Source organism: Dendrobium catenatum, unplaced genomic scaffold, assembly GCF_001605985.2.
Source record: "Dendrobium catenatum unplaced genomic scaffold, ASM160598v2 original_scaffold_41697, whole genome shotgun sequence".
NCBI classification, from domain to species: domain Eukaryota; kingdom Viridiplantae; phylum Streptophyta; class Magnoliopsida; order Asparagales; family Orchidaceae; genus Dendrobium; species Dendrobium catenatum.
In genome coordinates, this window is record NW_021360155.1 from 1 (window position 1) to 669 (window position 669).

The 669-nt window shown below is 42.2% G+C and overlaps 1 protein-coding gene across 1 annotated transcript; it reads right to left on the minus strand.

Annotated features, from left to right (window-relative positions):
* Positions 1-106: 106 nt before the first annotated feature.
* Positions 107-605, minus strand: LOC110094993 (putative pentatricopeptide repeat-containing protein At1g09680; the record flags this gene model as incomplete). Its single annotated transcript, XM_028691658.1, has 1 exon — positions 107-605. A coding segment is annotated over one exon (499 nt), but the record flags the coding sequence as incomplete, so codon positions are not given.
* Between the last annotated feature and the right edge of the window lie 64 nt (positions 606-669).

The following is a 669-nucleotide window of genomic DNA, read 5'->3' on the forward strand; positions in this document are numbered from 1 at the left end:
CCTCATCCAGCTCAACCCCTTCGACTACCATCTTTCGCTTGGTCTCAAGTGCCATATGTAGATCCCCTTTCTTGCAACACCCATCAATAAGAGTTGTATAGGTTACCTTGTCTGGCTTGAAACCCCTTCTCTTCATCTCCTCCATAATCTTCTCTACCTCTAATAAATCCCCATTCTTGCTATGCCCATTCACAAGAGCGTTAAAAGTGATCAAATCTGGTTCAACTCCTTTCCTGATCATCTCCTTATAAATGTCCATTCCTACCCTCACCTTCCCATCCTTGCAATGCCCATCAATCAGACTGGTGAAACAGACTTTATTAGGTACAAGATCTCTTTCACACATTTCCTCAAACATCTTCGTGGCATCTAACAACTTTCCCGCCACACAAAATGCCCGAATCAAAATTGAGTAAGTGAACACATCCTCTGCAATTCCAGCGTGCTTCATGATACCCTTCATCTCCAACCCCACATCTAAGCTGCCACATTTACAATAACCGTTGATTAAAGTGTTGAAAGTAACCGCATTATACTGCAAACTATGATTAGGAATTTCATCAAACACCTGACGGGCATTACCAAGCTTCCCCTCCTTGCAAAACCTATGAATCAAAACATTGAAATCTTGGATTTTTACAGAAACCCCAGCATTCACAGTCTCCATCA